Here is an 18,825-nt window from a genome sequence, read left to right as displayed (position 1 = left end):
GCCGCGTCCTGCCTTGGTTGAAGTTCTCTCTCGCGGGAACCTCAAAAGACACCCTTGTTGAGGCGGTATGTCAGTCTATGAATACCCTCACGCCTTCTCTGGATAGCGGCGTTCCTTGTCTCCCGGCCGCAACCCGTTCACGTCAGCGATGATATATGATACCTTGGAACATCATGTTCAGTCAGGACAGCTGATACGATGACTTCACAATGTAGGCAGTATTTACCATAATGACTGACCATGACGTCCGGTGGTCCATCGTTTCGACTTCCGGCTCGTACAGTAGTCGTATACCGTACTCGCTTCAGGTACTACCAGTTGTACTTTGAGTCGGAAGCTTCAAAGTCCATTCGTGGATGTTTCAGGGTCTTAGACGGAACGTTCAATTCGCGTTAACAAGTATTTGTCACTGAGACTCAGTGAGAGCCGTCAATACAGTAGTGGGCTGCAATATTTCGTGCAGTTCAGTTGTTCGCTGGGAGGTGTCCGTCGCGGTCGACGGGGGGTGCCACGAGCCGAATGCAATTCTGACGTAATCACCAGAAATGGCAATCCCTGCGACTGTCCTCGGTCACCGTGGTGGCGAGGACTCGGAGTGTGGACCATTCACCACCCTCTAGCTTCGACTTGCAACGTCTTCCTTCTTCGCATCCTACGCTATGTCTGATTACGAGGAAGACTTGCCTGTGAACAGTGGCGCTGCGGAGGTAACCGCGGAGAACGAGGATGTCGAAGAGGAGTACGAAGAGGACCAGGAGGAACGACCTCGCAAGAGCTCACGGAGAGACTATGACGACGACGAAGAGGACGAGGAAGATGAGGAGGACGAGGAGGAGGACCCGGGCGCAGAACGGGGAAAGAAACGTAGAGTGGGTGCCGACATCGAGCAAGCCACATAGACTTGTCACTAACATCCACCCAGAGGACGAAGCGGCCTGCCGTCAACCGCTTCCTCGATGTGGAGGCCGAGGTGGACGAGGACGAGGATGAAGAGGAAGACGTGGACGAATATGCCCGCGGTGCGTATCTTTGCACTTTCAGTTGACGAATACAGTCTCAAACATCATGCAGATGAGTTCGTCGTTGGCGGAGAGGCGGAGGAGGACGACCTGGCGCGACGCGCAGCGGACCATGCAAGATTTGACAGACGAGAACGAGAGCTCGACGACCAAGACCTTGCGAAGATCGCGGAGAACCTGAATCAACGGTACAGGCGCACCGCGAAGCGGTTTACCAGCGACGCCGAGCTACCGCAGCGAATGCTTATGCCGTCCGTGGAAGACCCAAGCCTTTGGCAAGTCCGTGTGAGGGTAAGCAACGCAATCGTCGTTATGTATATCCAGCAGCACTGATGCCTCGCCCACAGCCTGGCAAGGAACGCGACCTTGTATTCAGTCTCATGCGCAAGGCTCTCGACCTGGAGTTCTCGAACCGGCCACTTCAAATATTCTCCGCCTTCCAACGCGACTCACTGCCTGGTATGATCTATGTGGAGGCCCACAGCGCCAAGCAGGTCGCCGACGCCTGCAACGGGCTAGTCGGCGTCTTCCCAAGTCGCGGAATAGTGCTCGTACCAATTGACGAGATGGCTAGTCTGCTGCAGATCAAGAAGCAGGACCTGACGGTCACTCCGGGGAGCTGGGTGCGTATCAAGCGTGGCAAGTACCAAGGCGATCTCGCGCAGGTCATGGACATCACGGAGAACGGGGAGGAGGTCGGCCTCAAGTTCATCCCGCGTATTGATCTGAATCCCAAGGACGACGCTGCTCTCGACGCAATGGGCAAGAAGCGAAAGAAGGGACCGTCAGGGCTGTCGTCGTTCAGCATGCGTCCGCCGCAGCGCTTCTTCAACTACGAGGAAGCTGTCAAAGTGTATGGACGTAAGGGCGTGTCGAAGCGGAACCAGGTGTACGTGTTCCAGAACGACACGTACCGGGACGGCTTCATCGAGAAGGACTTCCGCCTCACTGCGCTTCAGTTGGACGACGTCAATCCGACGCTAGACGAGATCACCCGGTTCACGCGCGGTCAGGATGGCACGGAAAACGATGCGAACGTCGATTTGTCTATCATCGCCGAGGCATCGCGCAAGGCTGCCATATCCGTACTGCAGCCCGGTGATCACGTCGAGGTCTTCGAGGGCGAACAGGCCGGTGTGCATGGTACAGTCCACTCGATCGAGCAGGACATCGTCTCGATACAGCCAGTAGGCATGGATCTGGAGCAGCGGATCCAACTACCTGCACGCAGCGTCCGGAAGCGTTTCAAGCCTGGAGACCATGTCAAGGTCATGGCAGGCCAAAACGCCGATGAGACCGGTCTCGTCGTCTCGGTCGTCGACAATGTAGTGACATTCCTGTCGGACATGTCGATGCAAGAGGTATATAGTGTCTTCGAATCTTGTCTCATTTGCTCAACGATCCCTCATTAGGTGTCAGTGTTCTCGAAAGACCTCCGTGAGGCAGCCGAGGTTGGTACAGGAACTAACGTCGTCGGGAACTACGAGCTGCACGATCTCGTACAGCTTGAGTGTGTATTGATCTCTTGATGTCTCCGGCATACTTCCTGACCTTCTTGTAGTTTGCAGACGGTCGGGGTCATCTTCAAGACGGAGAGGGATTCTTTCCGAGTGCTCGACCAGAACGGTCAAATTCGGCTTGTACAACCCCACCAAATCTCGATGCGCCGAGACTCGAATAGGGCTATTGCCACTGACGCGGAAGGCCATGAGTTGCGTGTCAACGACAATGTCAAGGAGGTCGACGGGGAGGTAAGTTGGCCAGCTCCACGCACAGATGTTTTAGATTGACGTGATATTGGCTTAGGGACGCAAAGGTCGTGTTCTCCACACGTACCAGTCGTTCTTTGCGTTCCTCCACAACCGGGACTACAATGAGAACGGCGGTGTGTTCGTCACGCGTGCTCGGTCTTTGGTGTCTCTGGCGCCGAAGGGCAATGCTATGAAGCTCGGTACAACTGACTTGTCGAAGATGAACCCGGCCTTGACCGGTGGGGTCGGAGGCATGGTGGGCTCTGGCAACATGGGCCGTGGACCCCGGGACCGACTCATCGGAGTCACCGTCACCGTGACGAAGGGACCGAACAAGGGCTACGTTGGTACCATCAAGGATACCAACGGGCCTATCGCTCGAGTTGAGCTGGTCACTGGTAACAAGGTCATCTCGATCGATAAGGCGAAACTCATGCGGAGAAAGTGCGAAATCCAATCTCTTCTGTGTACATTTTCTGACCGTGTTTTCAGCCAAAACGGTGCGTTGGAACCGCTGGAGGGACCGAACAACATGGGCCCACCACGGAGTGGTTTCAACTCCGGTGGCGGACGCACGCCAAATCCGTATGCAGGCAACAGCGGTCGTACGCCTGGTTGGGGCGCCGTCGGGCGGACACCCAATCCCTATGCAAACGGCGGTGGCAAGACACCACATTGGGGTCAGACGCCCGGGTGGGAGAAGACCCCTGCGTGGCCGGGTGCGTCAGCGACGCCGTTCCAGTCTGGCGACAAGACCCCTGCGTGGCCTGGCGCCTCACGGACGCCAAATCCGTATATGCAGAATCAGCCAAAGACGCCACGCTGGGACGGCTCAGCGCAGTCGCCTTCACGAGGGCAAGCGAAGTCGCCAGAACGTCCACAGGCAGCCGGTGGATGGGGCGGTGTCAATTGGGTAAGTGTAACGACACGAAATGTACGCTTGGGTCACTCACGTATAGGGTCACTCTAGGGGGATCTCAGTTACATTGACAATCCGCAAGCGACATCACCTGCGGCGAATCCATACACTGGTGCACCAACACCTGGAGCCCACGATCTCTACCAAGACTTCCGGACCCCCAACATCGGGACCAGTATGGTCACTCCGGGCCCATCCGCTGCTGATTTCATCGGCAACACCTCGGATGCACCCTTTGGTAAGTTTTTCGTGCACCTAGAAAGTCGCACTGTACTCACAGCCCCTCAGAACTCTCCGATCAGTGGCTCCTCGAACCAGACTTCTCGAACCAGCGCGGTATGCTTGTCGAAGTCAAAGGCTCCTTCGGTCCCAGCGGCTGGTACAACGGGGATTACGAGGGCAAGCAGGGCATCATCCTCTCAATATTTGACACCAAAAGCCCCAACTTCGCTGCGACGGCAAGCGTGCGCTTCTTCGAGCCCGTAGATCCAGCCAAGTCTGCGCTTCAGGTGCCAGTTGAGGTTCTCAAGCCGGTCAAGCCTGAGAAGTATGGCACGGAGGTCCTCATCCTCCACGGTCCACATAAGGGTCAGCAAGCGAGAGTCAACATGGTCGAAGCTGGCGGCCTCATGGTCGTGACAACAAAACAATTCACAGTGGACGAGCTCAGCGCCGAGAAGCTCGTGGTGGTACAACCAGTCGATTGATGCGCCTGTCTGTAGTTGCTGTAACATACTGACTTTGTGGTTACTTATTTCATTGCCGTTCTTGCGACTCCTTCATACACACTACACGCATCTGTAACACTAGTGGAGGCCCTGTTACTACGATGTCACTTCCTCCGTCCTTTGTCATACTTGGGGACATGATTGCACGCTACATTCACCACCCAACATGAACGAAGGGCACCCAAGAGAATGTCTTCGTATCGTCTTGCTTACGCAGCATTTGCACAGCGTGATGCAGAGCCACGGCTGCCTGAGAACTGTCTGGTTGAACAGAACCCGACAGTAACCTCCTGTACACTTGCTCCGCCACGGTAGGCGCGACCTCGTCTTGGATGGACCACATCGTACCGATGATGCTCTTGAATCCAGCTGCAAGCATTCCAGCCGCTAGATGCGCCGCTTCATCTGGCAGCATGTCAGTACCCATGGCAGTCTGACATGCGGAGAGGAAGGCGAAGTCAGCCCGTTCAAAGGACGCGGAGATTAGCTCCAAGAGCGCCAACGGCCCGTCGTGCAGCTCAAAGCGGCTCTTGGTAGGCTCTTGTATATCCTGCACTCCGTGACACGCAAAGTGCACCCATCCGTAGCCGCTGAGGTTATCGAGAACCGCTTGTACATCTCCGTCTTCGTCCTGCAGAGCGCAACAATTGACGTTGCATTTCTCAGCAACTTTTTGGATACATGCCACTTCGACTGCAGCGTTGGGTAGAGTTGCTGATTGACTGACACAGAGTATGCCGTTGAACTTTGCGGCTGAGAGTGAGCGTCGCGCGAATGGAGTTAGCGTCGGTGTGTAGGAAGAAGCCGCGAAGTCAGATAGCTTGGTTCCCGGCTCATCATCCGCATAGATACCAGCTGCGTGAAGGGGAAGCGATGCAAGTAGACCTGTCGGACACCACCAAAGACGAGGCAAACCATTACCGACGGAGATCGGCTCCATAGAAGGTCAGAAGTCGATAGGTGGCAACACAATGACAACTCACCGAGAATGCCAGCGAGTCTAATACAGGTTTCACGACTCGCTGCCAGAGTTCTGCAAGGACGTTCTCCACACTAGCGACCGAGGAATCTGTTGATATCATCTTCGCTGCCCTTGTCGTGCGTCGCCGAAGGTTTGAAGCGGATAGCAGATGCGACAGACCTCTGTGAAGCCGTTGCGCGTGATCGAGACTAAATGAGTCCAAAGGGATATGGATGACATCGTCCAGTCCCTCCATCAACACAAGTGCGTCGCATTGGAGTTGGTCAGTGTTGACGATAACCACAGGACTGCGGTCGAGGGCCTCCTTGATTTGCGCAAAGGTCCTTGGCCGCAAGAAGTCCTCGAAACCAGGTATAGCCCTGGCCTGCGCCATTAGCCTATCCCACTCTTCTGCTCTCCTGCGCTGGTCCTGCGCAGGCGACTCCGTGTCCGTCACAACCTCCATCTGAGCACCGACTGAGTCCAGAACGTCGGATAAACTCGTGAGGTGCCCCAGAAGTGTGTTCCATTTTTGCCATTCACTGGCAGTGCGACGGTCCTCTTCAGCTGCTTCTTCCAAACGAGCCGTGCCGAGGAAATCAGTCGTAGGAGCGGCGTCTCTGGAACCGGCTGTATCAAGAGCGCGCGAAACACGATCGAGCTTCGCAGCAAGAGCAGGTGCCACTGCCCGCAGGTCATCGAAGGAGGATCGTAGCTTCGATTGTTGGCCCCAGACGATAGCACGCGCCTGATCTAGCCACTCAATGGCTAAGCAGTGTTCACCCTGTGCAACGGCTGCGGCCACCGCCTCAGTAGTCAGCGAGCTGCCCATAGCAGCAAGCTGCGCATGACGGTTTGCTATCGACTTGCCAATCCATCCTACGCGAGGCAGGAGCTCTACGGCTGTGCCGTATGCCTGTAGTGCGACCGCATGGCCGTCTTCACCACGAGACCTAGCTGCGCGCGCCCAGTCTTTGGCAGCGAGAAAGGACGTCCATGGCACTCCGTTAAGCATTGTCGCGGCAATACGATAGTTCTCGATGGCTGCGTCGAGATCATCGGCACTGTTCTTGAAGTCAAAGCGTCGCTTCAGTGTGTGGGCTAGTTGTATAGCAGCACATTGCCGGAGGGGGTTCTCTGCGTCCGCTGGAGTGGAATCCATGGCCTCCTGATATCGATGGACGGCTTCGTCGAGGTCGTCGGGGTCTTGGGTGACACTGAATCTGTGGACGTAAGACGCTGCCAGGATAGATACCACCGAGCGTCGTCGATAATCCTCCGGGTTCAATGCATTGAGCGCGCTCAAGCTCAGAGATATCGCGCGGTTGATATCGTCCATATCCGATTTTAGACCGAACCTAGCCTGCAGTGCCCCTGCCAACATCGATAGGCCTCCGGGTCGATCTGCGTGTCCATCCGGCAGTAGTCCTAGCGAGGCTTCGAATTCCACCATTGCGCGGTCGACGTCGGCGGGATCATGGTGACGCTCGTATCGAGTTGCATAGGCGCGGCCGAGGTTGTGACGCCGTTTCTGCAGGTGTGCGAGGCCCGTGGGTGTGAGCTCGACAGCCCGCTTCAGCGTTTCGACGGCGAGATGCATGTCGTTGTCCTCGAGTAAGATGTCTGCACGACATAGGTATGCGTTGCCGAGGGACGCGACGTGCAAAGCTCTCTCGGGGGCGTCATCCCCGGTGCTATCCAAGGCGCGCACCGCACGCTGCAGCGTCGTGACGGCACGGTCGATGTCCTCGATGTTATGCAGAACCTCGAATCGGTTGTGGTATGCGACTCCCAGGTTACCCAAGCAGCGCCGCAGCTCGGGGTGTCCGTCGGGGACGAGGTCCACCACCCTCTCCAGCGTCATGACCGCGGCTTCCGCATCCGTGAGGTCGCGCTGGAACATGAAGCGCAGAAGGACAGCGGTGCCGAGGTTGAACAGAAGTGTATAGTCCTCTCTGAAGGTGAGCGCCCTCGTGTGCGCAGCGATCGCCTTACTGACGTCCTTGAGATTGCGCGAGTATTCCGCGCGTAGGACGTACGACGTGCCGAGGTTGGTGAGCCTGTCGGGCAGGTCGATGTCCGACTCCGAAGTGAGGCGCACTGAGCGCTCGAGAGCCGTAATGGATTCGTTGATATCCTCGACTTCCCCAGAGAAGCGGAACCGGAGCATCTTCGCCATGCCCCACCGCCGCAGATGAATGGGAGTGTCAGGATGGTCTTCGGGAACGATAGATTTAGCTTGCACGCAGAGATCAATTGCCCTTGATAGGTCTCCGCGGTCTCCGAAGCGATCGTAGAGCAAGATGTACATCGCTGTCGAGCCGGTAAGCATGTCGCTGAGGCAGTTGATAGCGTCCGCGTTGTATTCGCGAAACGCTGCCACGAACTCGGTCATCGCGGTCACGTACAGCTCCGTCTTGTCACGGAGCAATTGATGCTGGTCCGACCTTGGAGGCGCGCGGTCGAGTACTATCCCGATGGCCTCTCCGAAGGTGGGGAGTGCTCTTGCCAGGCTGAGAGTGTCGCCGAAGGCGCGGAATCGCTCGTAATAACGTGTGCTGATGTCCATGAGAGTCAACCACTTGTCGGGGTCTGTGTCTCGAAGCCTAGAAGCGACGTTGTATTCTTGATCAAGGTCTGTTGGCAGATGAGGCGTCGTATGCGGTTCCAGTGAACATGGTAATACGTGGATCTTACCTGTCGCTGGACCATTGCTACCGAGGACACTGCCAGGCAGACCGGCCTCGAAGCTCTCATCTTCGAGGAGAAAGAAATCCAGTTTCAGTTCTGCTTTGGGATCGTCGCATCCCGTAGTCACATCGAACGAGGCCGTTGCTATAGCGAGAGGGTCGCCGGTCTGTTCAGCATCTGCAAGAACACTCAATGGAGTAGACTTACTGTCACCCTGCAAACATCGCGCCAATAACTCGTCGCTGGTGAGGTCGACATAGCCGAGAGATGACTCCGGTCCAGTCTCTGCGGTCCGATACTTCACTTCCAGTCTGAAAGCACCGCTGCCGGGGCGACTGAATACGGGACTGCGTTAGCACGTGCGAGCTTGAGTAGTGTACAACACAGGCACGGACATCCGTATAATCCCAGTCTTCAGATTCCAAGCAAGGGTTGATTGTCTGGTAAGCGCTTCTGTGCGGAGGGCTTCGTTGCCTTCGGCGATGAGGGCGACCACTACGGACGACCGATCTGACAGTTGCCGGGGAGGCGACGTCCACCGCAGTAATATCTCTGGTATCCGGCATGTATGTGAGTGTCATTCCACGGAGAGAGTCAGAGACAGCACCTTGGACTAGAATCATGCTATGTAACGTCGTCAACAGAACACGCTTTCAAAGAGATCGCGGGACATACCTGATGTTGTACCGTTAGGTCGAGAGGATCGGTATGCGGGAGCAATGGAGCCATGCTGAACAATGGACGAGTTGGTTATATGGTTGTCTTCCTCCCGATAAGGAACAGATCCGCGGATTCGGCGTGATATGAGAGGAGGTGGGTCGCCGCTGCGTGCAATGGACCACATTGACAATGATTAGAAGCATGTCAAATGAGCTACATCTACATTGATCAGCTCGCGGCAGTGCCCGTTTTGCAATTGCATGTACCTATCCGCATCTAGATTTGTCAGGCAAATCATTGGGATTGTCTCGGAAAGTGACGTTGTGTACACTCGAACACAGCAGCAAGCTGGAGTAACTCCGCACTGACTGTCCTATCTTCCAACACAATATGATGACGAAGCCGCCAGTGGTCGTGAGGTCTGGCATCGTGAATATGACATATCACGTAGTAAGCGTTGAGTAGGAGCTGATAGTATCAAAATCGTACCTACATTACTTCGGAACTCGTTACTGGAAGCCCCATGTTCAGTGAATGCCTAATCCGCGCGAATCGCCGACGCAGCGCGGGATCGCGAGGGAATCCGATTGTTGGACGCACCTTTTGTGGCTATTCCAGGGCTGACAAAAAGGCGCATTTCATCTCGTAAGTACGAGCCGGATGATTAGACCTGTGTTGGGATTTACCGCCCTGAGCGGCTGGGCCTGATAGCACACGGTCAACTCGTGCCATAAGCACAAGCAACCTGAGAGCTACAAGGGTTAATGAGTGCTGTATTATACAAAAGACGAACACAAATTTTACAGCACCCTCGCCGAGCATGATCGCAGCGCGTGCTTGGTACGTACTTCTGATACCTTCGAGCTGATGCAATTTTACGGTCATTCTGCTCGTATCAGCTGGCGCATGTCCGTATCGTCTGTTGGCCCGGGATGGTCGCGCCCGTCAGGAACCTAGTACAGGCGGCGTGAGCGAGAGTATCCAGCCCAGACCTTGATGAATCCTTGGCAGACGGTACTCTCCGCAACCCATACCAGAGTTCAGTGCATGATCCCTTGCATGCCGGATCCTCATGGTTCCGGTGCATCGATCCGTAAGGCTGAACAGAGATACCAGTATTCGTGGACGATGATGCGCTGGCAGGAGCATCACGGCGGCCGCATGCGAACGTCCTGTGTGGCTGAGCCCTATGTAATCTTAGTCCGGTGAACCCCAAATCATGTTAATGGACGTACGCTGGCTCTCTGTCGTGCGGATGGTGGCAAATTTGATGCTTGCATAGGTGTGACCAATTGAATAATTCGACTGATTGTCCGATGACTGCCAGATCATTCGCAGACTCCGTCAAGCCGCATTGCTCCGGCGTGGCTCGCAGATCTTCTCTGAAGGATGATCCCCATGGGAAATGCTGCGAAACGATGCCATGCCGCGCTCGAGTTGAATTCCGAGTCGATGTCCAGTATGATAGCAGCGGGAACGACAATATGTCGCCTGCAAAGAAATACATTCAAGTAGGTGTTTCTCTGCTCGCTATGGGGCCGTTGACATCGCTTGGTTGGTGGGTGGGAGAGCGGAGAGAAGATGTATGAAATGTGTGCGTGTTCGCTCAGGACGCGTGGTGGGCGCGTGACCGCGACTGTGGCTGGGGCCCGGCGAGCGCCTGGGGAGCGTGTCCTCCTGGCGGCCTGCCTGCGTCTTCCTCCTCGGCCCATGCCAGTGGCTGCGGACTACGAGGATCCTGCTGCTTCGACAGTTATCCGCGTCTACGGCTACCACTTATCTACCATCCTATCGCTACAATGGGGCTCAAGTCTTTCCTCCGCTCGCTCTTTGCCCACCGCTGGAGCCTGCCGTCCATGGCCACCCCCAATTACGAACTGCAGCTCACCCACCTCCTCCAGCCAGGCGTGAGTGAGCCGCTGGATCCGCGGAGGTTCTTCAGTATCACTGGGCTCGAGGGCTGCTATCTCAATGGCGATTTAACGCTCTACGAATGTGTCATCACTGACCTTTGGCTCTACAAAAAGGCCAATCTGTCGAATCACGAATACATCGTGCTCAAGGTCAGGTACAATGCCAGGGACGTTGGTTTCCTGCGGGTAGAACGCACCATCGACCGTTCGGAGGAGCATGGGTCTTCTTGGACCGTCTCCACCATCTCCAGCACCTCCAGCACTGCGTCCGCGTCTTCGAGCGTCGCTATCCTCGCTTAAGACATCATCACTCTCTGCACCACAGAGAACATGAACCTCTTGGCAGTCGACGAAGAACGGATCGCGCATGCAACCCTGAATCCTCCCCCTACCTTCGCCGCCGTCGTGGCTGCGTGCTTGGTAGTGAACCGGGAGAAGCCGTTCTACGAACTGCTTACAGGTCAATGCTATTGGTTTGCAGGTGTGGTCATCCGACTTATCTGTGATGACCACACGAAGCCGGTACCCTCTGACACCCGGAAGGAGGGCGAATGGCAGAATTTCCTCGGTGTCATGTCAGACGCGAAGATGAACGAGAAAGCCAGACAGCTCAGATCTGGATACATAGCGACATTAACGACGCTCCATGACCAAGCAGATACAAGAGTACAGGAGTCACGGAGGGCGGAGGAGGCGGTAAGGAGGGCAGATGAGGCGGAGAGGAAGGCGGAGGAGGCAGAGAGGAAGGCAGAGGACTTCCAACGCCGGTACAATGAGCTTCTCGCGGTGCGCACCTCCATGACTATCTGTATCGTACTTTGCTCAACTATCGTCAGTCCCGGGGATCGACAGCCGCAGCCCCCGCAGCCACGGCCACGACCACCCGTTAAGCGTGAACGCGTTCACGCTTAACGTTGTCTCTTCCGACTCTCGCTGCCATTGGTTTTATCTCGGATGCCCTCTGCTCCTTTTGCCACATTCGCTATCGCTCTCACTTTCTCTGTTGTCTGAGATCTGCGCACCCGATCCGACCCCTCTCCTCGATGATGTTCTCGTCTCGCTTCATACTGTGTACCATTATGATCAACTTCCGCCTCGCTTTGCTCTGCTGTACCCCGATCTTCGCTTTCCTTGCTATCGTGCTGTCGATTATATTCGCCGAATTATGCCGTCCGATTTCCAGGACAGCTATCCCGCTTGAACGGTCGCAGAGATGTACATCGCGAAGCCAAACCGGATGCGACGGACTGTCGACATTACTGCAGGTGCAATACTAACTCGAAATGCCGCCAGCGTTGGCGTGCCAGCCTTGCTCGGACGTTTCGCGTGAGAGTCTTACTGTAACTTCGTTCTTCTTTATTGTCTTGCTGAATGCGTTCACGAGTACTAGGCTGACAGAAGCAGATTGGCCGTGCATCATACTATGGAGCCGCCCGCATCCGCACCCCCGCAAGGCCCGCACTCAGCTGTCTGGCAGATAAAGGTAGAGGAGGCGGTCGCGGCGCGCCAGTTCTCACGGTTCGGACGTATGGACGTTCAACGCGTACGTTCCAAGTCAACCGTTCACTTGTACATTTTTGCACGATGCTCGACTGGCTGTACATGGTCGCCGTCAAGTCGAGACGCGCGTGCGCTATCGACCGGTGGCTAAATGGACGCCACTCCTCCTCCTGAGGCGGGGTCAGGGCGCAGCTAAGTACGAACAGTATGATATATACGCAGGTCGCGTGAGGCGTCAGGTTGGACGATGATGACGACACAAGGCACACTAAGACTGGTATGGCGAGGAATGCAAACAACAAACAACAACGGTCGAAAGGGGTAGCGTTCATTTCGACCTGCGAGAGCCTTGCTCTCCGAGCAAGGGATACGTGGATCAGAGAAGGTTCCCGTTTCTCCCGTGGTCGCGTGTTACTATTATAATACGCATATCCGGTGAAGTCGTTGACATCTGTATATCCGGTGAATTCACTGACATCTGTTTGGCATCTCCCACATGCACATCCGCCGTCTTCGCCTTTCCCTTTATGCTCGACATTTGACTCATCTCATGACCTTCCCTTTCAAGGATAGGTTCATCATGGTCAGCCTCATGATTGGCTTTAGCTGCTTGCTAGGGACCTGCTCCTCCTCGAGCTCCGCATCAGGGGCCCGGGCAGTTGTTTGTCGCCCCTATGTGTTCGCAAACACCGACTACTGTAACCTCCGGCGTCACCTACGGTTTTCTCATACTCGTTCAAGCAACCTCCGATCAAGCTTCAAGCAAGCCTACCGGCCAGGTGGAGCGAAGCGAAGCAATCCCTTGTTCATCATCCCAGAGCTCTGCCACTGTCATAGTCACGACGAATCTGAAGATACAGGTGGGTGTGATCAGCTGGCAAGCTCTGTACGGAGCGAGGCATGAGCTGTATCACGCGGACTGGCCCACATGAGCCTTGGTATCTCACTGTCCTGCTGTATCGTCCGCTTCTCCGCATAAGGGATCATGCGTCCACCAGTGGGAACGATGGTCGCAATACTTATATAGCTCGACTATACGTCGCCCGTCCTGTATTGAGGCCTGACAACGACCACCATGAAGGCGGTACGCTACTACGGACCAGGAGACATTCGTGTAGACGACATCCCCGAGCCCAGCCCGGGCGACAAGCAGATCAAAATCAAAGTGAGTGTCCGTATTTCTCCCTATCGAACATCACTGACTGCAACTGACAGGTTGCTTGGTGAGCAGTCTGGATTTTGCGAAGCATCACCTTACGGTCAAGCTGAGTATGCCATTCGAGGAACGGAAGTGCGTATTCATTCACTCTAACGACAATATTCCACGGGACTCACGTTCCCTCCAAGTATGCGGCTCGGACCTACATTCGTACTTTGTGCTGCAAGCGCCGGTGTCGCCCACACTGACGACGCCGCATCCTACGACGCAGGAGACGCTTCCTGTCGTCATGGGGCACGAGTGCGTGATCCGATTCGATGCATCACTGCCCCAGGTCGTCGATTCTATGTCTTTTCAGGTTCTCTGGAACAATCGTCGAATTGGGCAAGGCGGTGGACACCAGCAAATTCTCGGTAGGCCAGAAAGTCGTAGTGTGCGTCGTCGATTTTCCCTCTGAAGCGAGCCGTGTGCTCAGCGCTCAGCCTTTGCTCATAGGGAGCCGCTCATTTCATGCGGCAAGTGCGGGCCGTGCTTGTCGGGTACTCGCAACCTCTGTCATCAGATCACCTTCATTGTGCGTCCCCTTCAACTGAAATATAGCCTCCGTTCATAGTCTACCGACTCTGAATAGGGCATCGGCGGATGGGGAGGCGGCTTGGCGGAGTACACGGTCACCAATGAAAATCTCGTCCATGTCCTCCCAGATAATATCCCACGTGAGTCGAGCCTCTCTGCCTCGCATTCAGAACGTAGATCTGATTCAGTCGACACTGCAGTGGATATAGGGGCGCTCATTGAGCCTTTGGCCGTTAGCTGGCATGCGATGAAGATATCCCACTTCAAGCCTGGTAGCAATGTGCTAATCATCGGAGCGGGACCTGTGAGTGTTCTCGGAGAAGTGAACAGATGAGCACGTCTGATGTAGACTTCAGGTCGGTCTCCTGCTATTGAAGATTCTGAAGTACGTCCCGCTCGCCTTGCGGACCTGACATTGCTGAGTGTTCATCGCAGAGCGGAAGGCGCATCTTGGATAGGAGTATCTGAACCCGCAGCGGCTCGTCGCGAGACCGCTATCAAGCTCGATGCGTCTGCAGTCTTCAACCCGCTGACAGAAGATGTCATCGCTGAGACAGTCCGGGCTACCGATGGTGGCGCCGACGTCGTGTTCGACTGCGCGGGAATACAAGCTAGTCTCGATGCAGCCCTGGGCGCGGTCCGGACCCAGGGGAACGTCGTCGAAGTCGCCATCTGGGAGAAGAATCCCGTTATCAACATCTTGACGCTTCAGACGAAGGAGGCGATACTGACTGGTCCGTGTTTTGTTGAGTCCTTGCGTCGGAGCGGCTGGCGTACTAACCTGCGCGCAACGTGATAGCGAGTCTGGCGTACGATCGCAGACATGCTGAGCTACTCAAGGTTGTCGCGGAAGGCCGGATCCCGAACCTCGAGGAGCTAATCACTAGGAAGATTGCCTTGGAGGACTTCGTCGAGAAAGGGATCAAGGCTCTCATCGCGGAGAAGGATACACAAAGTGCGTCTATCGCAAAGACTACCTACACTTCGTCGCTCACCGCTCCAATCCGCACACAGTCAAGATCCTCGTCCACCCCTAGCTAACGCGGTGTTCATGTTCGAGGTTGACTCGGCGCGCAGGGTATCGCTGTTAGGAGCGCCGGAATGAACAGCTTGGTGTATTTCTTAGTTATGCTGTTACCGTTGTCTCGGGTCTGTACCAATCGTATCTCGATCCTGGAGGATCGCCAGGTACCGAGGCCGTCCAATCATCAATTAATGCCGAACGGCTCCCCGTTCGTTGAGGTCGTGCACACAGACTGACTCGGAATATGTATCTCATCTATTCGCTTCGTTCTCCTCCAACTGTGATTCATAGTCAGTTCAGTCACTTCCTCGTCTTTTGCGACAGCCTGTCACGGTGCTGGCAATAATGTCGCGCTGCAACCGCTACACGCTGGCACGCACACATTCCACGCACTCACAAATGAGACCGTTGTACCACGGCTAGGCGGCTCCCCGGCATTGATTCCCTCAGCCTTGCGGCACACACGCCTTTCAGCCTGCAGGGCGCTCGTAAAATATCCTGGACGCCCGTCTAGGCAGTTATGTTGACGCCGAGCAGCAGGTTGACCGCCATCCTTTACGCCCTCGCTATCGTGCTAGGACTCTCTCTTTGTTTCTCTGTGATGGGGTCGCTACCAGACTTGTACGAGGCGGGCATTGAGGAAGTTCAGGATGGTCTGAAAAAGAAGTGCTTCACCAGCGTTGATCTCGTCAAAGTGAGTGGCTCCATCGATGTTCGGCTTGCGCAGGTTGATCGAGAATACGACCGACCTCGCATGCAGGCATATCTCGCTCGTATAGAGGAAGTCAACTTGAAGGGCCCTGCGTTGCGGGCGGTCCTGGAGACCAATCCGAACGCGCTCAAGCAGGCTGCAGAGCTCGACCAGGAGAGGGAGGCTTCCGGGCCCCGCGGTCTTCTCCACGGCATCCCGATCTTGCTCAAAGACAACATCGCCACGCTTCACAGCGAAGGTACCCGCACGCTGTACATCCCCACTGAGCCGCAAATTTTAACGTGCTTCACTCTGTAAGGCATGAACACCACAGCGGGGTCCTACGCCCTGCTCGACTCCGTCGTCGACGGCGAGTCCTTTGTCGCCGCGCGGCTGCGAGCCGCGGGCGCGATCCTCCTCGGAAAATGCTCCCTCTCGGAGTGGGCGAACTGGCGGGGAAAAGTCCCGTCTGGGTTCTGCGGGCGCGGCGGCCAGGGCACGAGCCCGTACGTCCCGCTGGGCAACCCGTCGGGCTCCAGCTCCGGCAGCGCGATCGCGGGTGCGATAGGCCTCGCGACGGGCACGCTCGGCTCAGAGACGGACGGCTCCATCGTCAGTCCGAGCAGCAATTGCAACCTCGTCGGCCTCAAGCCAACGGTCGGGCTCACGTCGCGTGCGGGAGGTACGCGCTGTTCTTTGTGTTTGCCTTTGAGGCTGTCGTGCGAGGTGCTCATGGCAGCTTGTGATGCACAGTGATTCCGATCTCGGAGCACCAGGACAGCGTTGGTCCGATGTGCCGCAGCGTCGCGGACTGCGCGGCCATCCTATCCGTCATCGCGGGGCGCGACCCGCACGACAACTACACGCTGAATCAGCCCGAGACGGTGCCGGATTACACCAAAGCCTTGAAGAAGGACGGCCTGCGGGGCGCGCGCCTCGGCGTGCTGCGGAAGGTGCTGCACGGTGTCGACGCGAACATCATGATCGCGTTCAACAAGGCGCTGGAGGACATGAAAGCCCTCGGCGCGACGATCGTCGACCCCGCGGACTTGGCGGACGAGTGGGACTACGACGAGGTGTGGAAGCGCGAGGAGCTCGTGCTCTGTGGCGACTTCAGAGCCAATATTCACGGCTACCTGTCGAAGCTGGTGGAGGTTCCGACGGGCGTGCGGACCGTCGAGGACCTCATCAGGTTCAACGAGGAGAATAGGGAGAAGGAGCTGGTCGAGCCATACTGGACGGACCAGGCGACGTATGTCGCTGGTCCCGTGGTGCTCTTTGTTAAGTTGTTTTTGACACGTTGTTCGCAGGTTCTTCAAGTGCAGCAACATACACCAAGATTCAAAGTTCTGGGACGCAGTGGCATACGACTATCGAATGGGTCGGCAAGACGGTGTCGATGGCGTGCTGAAGAAGTACGAGGTCGATGCGATCCTCGCGCCCATCGCGAGGGCGTCCCTGCCCGCCGCGGTCGCAGGATATCCTCTCATAGTTGGTACGTACAATGGCATCCAGTGTGATGTGAGGAGAGCTGACCTTGTCATTGTGTCATGGGACGCAGTGCCCCTCGGCTTCCAGCCGCCTCACGTTGCGCTCACAGAGGCAAATCCGACGCGTATGAACGGCCCGAACATGCCCTTCGGAATTTCGTTCCTCGGTACCGCCTACAGCGAATTCCAGCTCATCCAGTACGCGTACGCGTACGAGCAAGCGACGAAGCATCGGCTAGAGAAAAAAGCGTACCCCGAGGCGATACCAAAGACACAGCTGGGAGACGTGATGGGTAAGCAATCATGAATATAACCTAGACTCCGGGCGACGTATCACGGAGGAGAAAGTGGGCAACTGCACGGGCGAGCGGATGAGTGACGGCATATGCGTGCAGATGGACAAGTGAGCTGAGGTCAGACCAGACAATGTGTAGATAGGCGAGAGTGAGCGGGTACGTGGGCGAGTGTGTGCAACGGGATGTCTTGCTGCCAGTGGCGAAAGCACGATGGCCTTTATGTAAGTGTCGTAGAAGACTCGCCGCGATTGGTAGCAGAGGTATTAGGTAGAGTCGGCGAAGGGCGATCGGGCTAGTGATGGGACGGCGGGTGATGTTCTAGTAGAGACTAGTGGGGCCACCTCAATATTTGAATGCTCAGGCTATCAAATACTTAAATACACGCAGCGCGACGAGAGCGAGAATAAACGAGAACGCGCAAGATGACAGAAGGAAAGGCGAGACAAGTTCAAAAGGACAGGGGATCAATATTCAATGAGTGACAGACGAGCGATCGTTGACTGTTCGGGAAGTAAAATTACCGTATGTTGGTTCCCCTTTCCGCTTCGTCGAACGGCGGACCATAGTCTCGGTGCGGGGCTGACAGCGGCGGAGCGGTGCTCGACGTTACCTGACTTCGCGTCGGTGCTCCGTCTCTGCGCCTTCCAGTTCGTCGCGAGCGCGTCGGTAGAGTCGATTGTACAGTAGACCGAGGTTTGGAATGTCTGTGTGCAGAAACATATCAACTATCGCAGCCGACCAAGCAAACAATAGTAAAAGCGTGACGCTACGCGTCGCTCCAGCCTTCGGTCGGATTTCCCTTCCACAAAGGGAGCGCTGCAGCTACTTCAAGTTACACTGGCAAGGGAGAGCGCCCCACAGCCGCTAGTGGTACGCGGCAAGCTATCGCCGAGACGCGGCTCTGAGGAACAGGCTGCCTGAGGGATCTACAGAGTTTGCATAGCGTAGCATATTTAGTGAGGGGCCGCCACTGAGACAGGCCCTAGTAGTAGGAGTTTTGCAAGGTGTATAGATAGCAGCTCCTACGAGGAGTAGTCCGTGATTATGCGATACAAAGCGAGTGCGAGCAGCGAGAACATATGTGTCCACTAAGTGAGAGTCCGACAAGGCTACTCTATTGTCCTTGTCCTTGCAGATCTGAGACGAGCACGGGCGCAGCCCACTGGCAGCGTGAGGCTACGGGTGTGCGCGAGGTCTGCGGCTGTAGACATGGGCGCGTTGTGGGGGAGCGGCGGCGTTTGCAGCTGCCACGTCTGGTCGTATGGGGGTAGGGCTTGCGGTGGAACCGATGGCGAGGACTGCAAGGATGCAGAGCAGGAAGGTGCGCATGTCTGAATGCGGGCAATCCGTCTGTCAGTTTCGTACGCAGTCTCAGTGACCGAGCTCTTGCTCACCGATCCAAAGTTTAGCCTACGGAATCATCAATGAGGATTTGTGGTAAGCTTAC

At 56.0% G+C, this 18,825-nt stretch overlaps 6 protein-coding genes across 6 annotated transcripts; 3 read left to right on the top strand and 3 right to left on the bottom strand.

Annotated features, from left to right (window-relative positions):
* The first annotated feature begins 599 nt into the window (after positions 1-599).
* Positions 600-4,484, top strand: C8Q71DRAFT_124712 (transcription elongation factor Spt5). Its single transcript, XM_047916421.1, has 10 exons — positions 600-869; positions 923-1,019; positions 1,072-1,310; positions 1,367-2,380; positions 2,432-2,529; positions 2,581-2,770; positions 2,826-3,214; positions 3,263-3,683; positions 3,741-3,927; positions 3,978-4,484. The coding sequence occupies exons 1-10, from the start codon at positions 660-662 to the stop codon at positions 4,394-4,396; spliced, it is 3,264 nt and encodes a 1,087-aa protein (XP_047777276.1). The 5' UTR covers positions 600-659; the 3' UTR covers positions 4,397-4,484.
* Positions 4,484-8,859, bottom strand: C8Q71DRAFT_124706 (CHAT domain-containing protein). The gene is made up of 7 exons (XM_047916420.1): positions 8,745-8,859; positions 8,677-8,693; positions 8,465-8,621; positions 8,277-8,404; positions 8,076-8,213; positions 5,401-8,015; positions 4,484-5,351 (listed from the first exon to the last, which is right to left on the bottom strand). Exons 2-7 carry the CDS (start codon positions 8,690-8,692, stop codon positions 4,572-4,574), a joined length of 3,834 nt encoding a protein of 1,277 aa, XP_047777275.1. The 5' UTR covers position 8,693; positions 8,745-8,859; the 3' UTR covers positions 4,484-4,571.
* Positions 8,860-9,570: 711 nt separating this feature from the next.
* Positions 9,571-10,294, bottom strand: C8Q71DRAFT_124739 (uncharacterized protein). The gene is made up of 2 exons (XM_047916422.1): positions 9,965-10,294; positions 9,571-9,916 (listed from the first exon to the last, which is right to left on the bottom strand). The coding sequence occupies exons 1-2, from the start codon at positions 10,234-10,236 to the stop codon at positions 9,625-9,627; spliced, it is 564 nt and encodes a 187-aa protein (XP_047777274.1). The 5' UTR covers positions 10,237-10,294; the 3' UTR covers positions 9,571-9,624.
* A 1,670-nt stretch (positions 10,295-11,964) lies between these two features.
* C8Q71DRAFT_124633 (uncharacterized protein) lies at positions 11,965-12,527 on the bottom strand. Its single transcript, XM_047916419.1, has one exon. It carries the CDS (start codon positions 12,472-12,474, stop codon positions 12,064-12,066), a length of 411 nt encoding a protein of 136 aa, XP_047777273.1. The 5' UTR covers positions 12,475-12,527; the 3' UTR covers positions 11,965-12,063.
* Positions 12,528-12,990: 463 nt separating this feature from the next.
* On the top strand, positions 12,991-15,388 carry C8Q71DRAFT_766387 (alcohol dehydrogenase GroES domain protein). Its single transcript, XM_047924188.1, has 10 exons — positions 12,991-13,317; positions 13,490-13,601; positions 13,660-13,734; positions 13,797-13,875; positions 13,933-14,017; positions 14,078-14,181; positions 14,234-14,262; positions 14,313-14,611; positions 14,677-14,832; positions 14,892-15,388. The coding sequence occupies exons 1-10, from the start codon at positions 13,218-13,220 to the stop codon at positions 14,912-14,914; spliced, it is 1,062 nt and encodes a 353-aa protein (XP_047777272.1). The 5' UTR covers positions 12,991-13,217; the 3' UTR covers positions 14,915-15,388.
* Positions 15,389-15,502: 114 nt separating this feature from the next.
* On the top strand, positions 15,503-17,753 carry C8Q71DRAFT_837534 (amidase signature enzyme; the record flags this gene model as incomplete). The annotated part of the gene is made up of 6 exons (XM_047926468.1): positions 15,503-15,595; positions 15,662-15,851; positions 15,912-16,274; positions 16,346-16,844; positions 16,903-17,087; positions 17,154-17,753. 6 exons carry the CDS (start codon positions 15,503-15,505, stop codon positions 17,387-17,389), a joined length of 1,566 nt encoding a protein of 521 aa, XP_047777271.1. The 3' UTR covers positions 17,390-17,753.
* Positions 17,754-18,825: the final 1,072 nt, after the last annotated feature.

This window comes from Rhodofomes roseus (genome assembly GCF_022264815.1).
Source record: "Rhodofomes roseus strain CIRM-BRFM 1785 chromosome Unknown C8Q71scaffold_14, whole genome shotgun sequence".
Lineage (NCBI taxonomy): Eukaryota > Fungi > Basidiomycota > Agaricomycetes > Polyporales > Fomitopsidaceae > Rhodofomes > Rhodofomes roseus.
The sequence above is the reverse complement of the archived record's forward strand: the minus strand, read 5'-3'. Positions and strand labels throughout refer to the sequence as shown.